The sequence below is a fragment of the Cupressus sempervirens genome, chromosome 2, assembly GCF_028749045.1.
Source record: "Cupressus sempervirens isolate cs-2001-9-10 chromosome 2, ASM2874904v1, whole genome shotgun sequence".
Classification (NCBI taxonomy): domain Eukaryota; kingdom Viridiplantae; phylum Streptophyta; class Pinopsida; order Cupressales; family Cupressaceae; genus Cupressus; species Cupressus sempervirens.
This window is the reverse complement of record NC_143119.1, coordinates 755,797,443-755,800,149: the sequence shown is the minus strand read 5'-3', so window position 1 is coordinate 755,800,149 and position 2,707 is coordinate 755,797,443. Positions and strand designations below refer to the sequence as shown.

Genomic DNA, 2,707 nt, shown 5'->3' with positions numbered 1-2,707 from the left:
TATGTTTACACTCATGTTTTTATGTAAATCATTACTGGTCTGTGTGGATGTCTGCTGGTTTTCTACTGATTGGTTCACCACTGTTGCAATTGAGAAGAAAAAATCTCTGTCATTGATGATCATAACATAAGGATATATTATTGCACAGTTTTACTATTGCTTTTTTTTAAAAAAAAATTGAGATGTCATCAGATGTATTGCTTCTTCTTTTAAAAAAATTGAGATGTCATCAGATTTCATCTCCGAACTCCTCCAAAATCATTTACAATAACAGAAAAACTGATTTCAAAAGAATTAAATTACATGATTTTCTCTGAACAATGATGCCTGATCAACCCAGCCTAGAAACAATAATGGCGCACTGAGCTACAGTCTGCCCTCAAACTACTGAAAAAAAAACTATTGAATTCTTGGTATACTTTTACAGAGCCATTGGCCCATATATACTTCACTATGCTCACAATATTTGCTATGATGTTTCCCTCATTGGCCTGCAAAAAGATTCAATCTATCAAATAAGAAACATTCTGAACTACAATATTTTATATTTTATAGCATTGATGAAATCAAAAGTTTCATGAAAGGAGATTTTCCCAATCTATGTAATGTGTAGCTCTGTTTTTGAATAAAATTCTATTCAAATTTTTAACATCAACATTTCAGCTCATACTCCATGAATGAATGAAATCAAAAGCTTTTAAAATCAAGGAACGAATAAATGGATTTTAGAACCATCCAACAGAAAATAAACCAAGAACAACATTATTAACACAATTATTTCAAATCATTAAGTATACTACTCCACTCTTTATTTCAAATAGTGGTAGTTAAGACTTACATGATGCAATCTGAAGAGGAAGTTATTGGGAATGGAACATTTGGGCCACAGAGAACATGAACCTCCAACAATTTTTCATCGAACAATCTCTGCTTCTCATCTTCAAATCCCTTCAAACAACCACAGATCTCAGATTTTCCAACTTCACTATCACCAACAATTTGTTCCAGAGAAATAAAACTCTTACAGCAAATGCTTTCAGCTCTCATAAATTTCTCTCCTGACTGCAGGGCAACAAAACAGGGGCTCAGGATAGGCAACAATGAAGAGCATTGTGCTGAATATGAACCTTCAAAAAGTCCCCAAAGAGTTAATAACAACACAATGCCTGAGGCTGCCAATGGCTTTTGGGGCGCCATTTTACAAATCAAACTTGGTTCCTCTATTACAAATTGCGAATCCCCAATCTGAACTTGAAGTAACGAGAAGAAACTTTTAAAGCAAGAGCCTACAACACAACAGTAAATTGCAAACTTCTTATTTGAATTGAAGTCTTGTCAAAAAATTTGATACTGAAAAAATTGATATATCCAGCTGTTCTTGTAAGACAAATACTATTTCAATGGCCTCTCTTGTTTAATCCAGGATGAGGACCAGTACATCTATTTGCAAACTAGTATACAATTTCCCACCAGCAACAACACCCAAAAGAGCTGTTTTTATTCAATTCATTTCAAAATCTCTACTCTGGTCATATTTGATGGGCTGAATCATTCCATGAAGAAGATGTCGCTGTGAACTATTTAAAGTTCAAGTTATTAAAGTATACAAAAAGTGGCTTTTACTCATGAGTCCACTACAAATGATATAACAAGTTAGAAATTTCCTAATTTTAAAAAGATTTTGATGCATGGAAATCAACAGATCCTGAATTTGTTTACACTCTTCAACCAGAACTCGTTTTCAATGAAGTTGGAGATAAGTTGTGATTAAAGAAGTGCATGGTGTACCAGATTCAGAATCAGAATCATTCATTATTTTGTAGCTATCATGAAGAATGTGTCATAATTGTTCTAAGTGGGTTGTCTTCTTTCAATGGATTGCCATACTTTTCTGTGCGGAAGTTGTTGAATATGTCAAATTGGGTTAGATCTAGGCAAGGAGAGACACGCTTTCTTTCTTCCTTATCCAGAGCTGGTGGGATTTGACCTCGGAACCCACAAGTTTGGTCGACCTTTTTCTTGCCTTTGAATTAAAACCATGAATGTTGCCTAAGATAAAATATATATGCTATTAATAACAAGTTGTATTATAATATCAAGTTGAATCATCAAAATGATAAGGATTGTTATTGATAAACAAGGTACTATATGTAATTAATATACAAGTTGTATTAGGTGTGACATCACTAGTATATATGTCATCAAATAGTTTTCAAGTGCCTATCTTATTTAGGTCATACATTTACTAAAATTAATAAATTTTATATATTATTTATTGAAATATTAATGTGTTAGTTTTATTACATACAAAGTGTTCTATAATTATTTTCTTGAACTATGAATTATAAAATAATGTATATATTAAGTAATTTAAAGTAAATAAAATCAATACATATATGTTTGTGAATGGGTTTGATGAGGTTAATCTCACTTCTTTTTCTATTCTAAAAGAGTTTGTAGCTTGGGAAAAATCACTTGGTGCATGGTGGAAATGTAACTTTGATGGGGCATCAAAAGGTAACCCAGGCCCTTCACATGGAGGGTTTATCATCTAAGATGCAATGGAAGACTTAATTACTCTAAGAGGTAAGAGATACAATTTATGATTTATGATGGATCAGAGGATTTGGGGATTTGTACATCTTGTGCTTAAAGGTGAGCAACCTTAAATAATCATCTATTTATAGATCCATGTGTGGCATGTGTA

The 2,707-nt window shown here is 32.5% G+C and overlaps 1 protein-coding gene across 1 annotated transcript; it reads right to left on the bottom strand.

Moving 5' to 3' along the window:
* Nucleotides 1-261: 261 nt before the first annotated feature.
* Nucleotides 262-1,642, bottom strand: LOC149575621 (uncharacterized). Its single transcript, XM_089812239.1, has 2 exons — nt 839-1,642; nt 262-491 (listed from the first exon to the last, which is right to left on the bottom strand). Exons 1-2 carry the CDS (start codon nt 1,195-1,197, stop codon nt 470-472), a joined length of 381 nt encoding a protein of 126 aa, XP_089668365.1. The 5' UTR covers nt 1,198-1,642; the 3' UTR covers nt 262-469.
* Nucleotides 1,643-2,707: the final 1,065 nt, after the last annotated feature.

Bases quoted from the DNA above. Each gene is read 5' to 3' on its own strand.
- LOC149575621 (XM_089812239.1), bottom strand. From the start codon at position 1,197: ATGGCGCCCCAAAAGCCATTGGCAGCCTCAGGCATTGTGTTGTTATTA. The intron at 492-838 runs GTAAGTCTTAAC...ATCTTTTTGCAG, and splicing joins TCCTCTTCAGATTGCATCAT to GCCAATGAGGGAAACATCAT.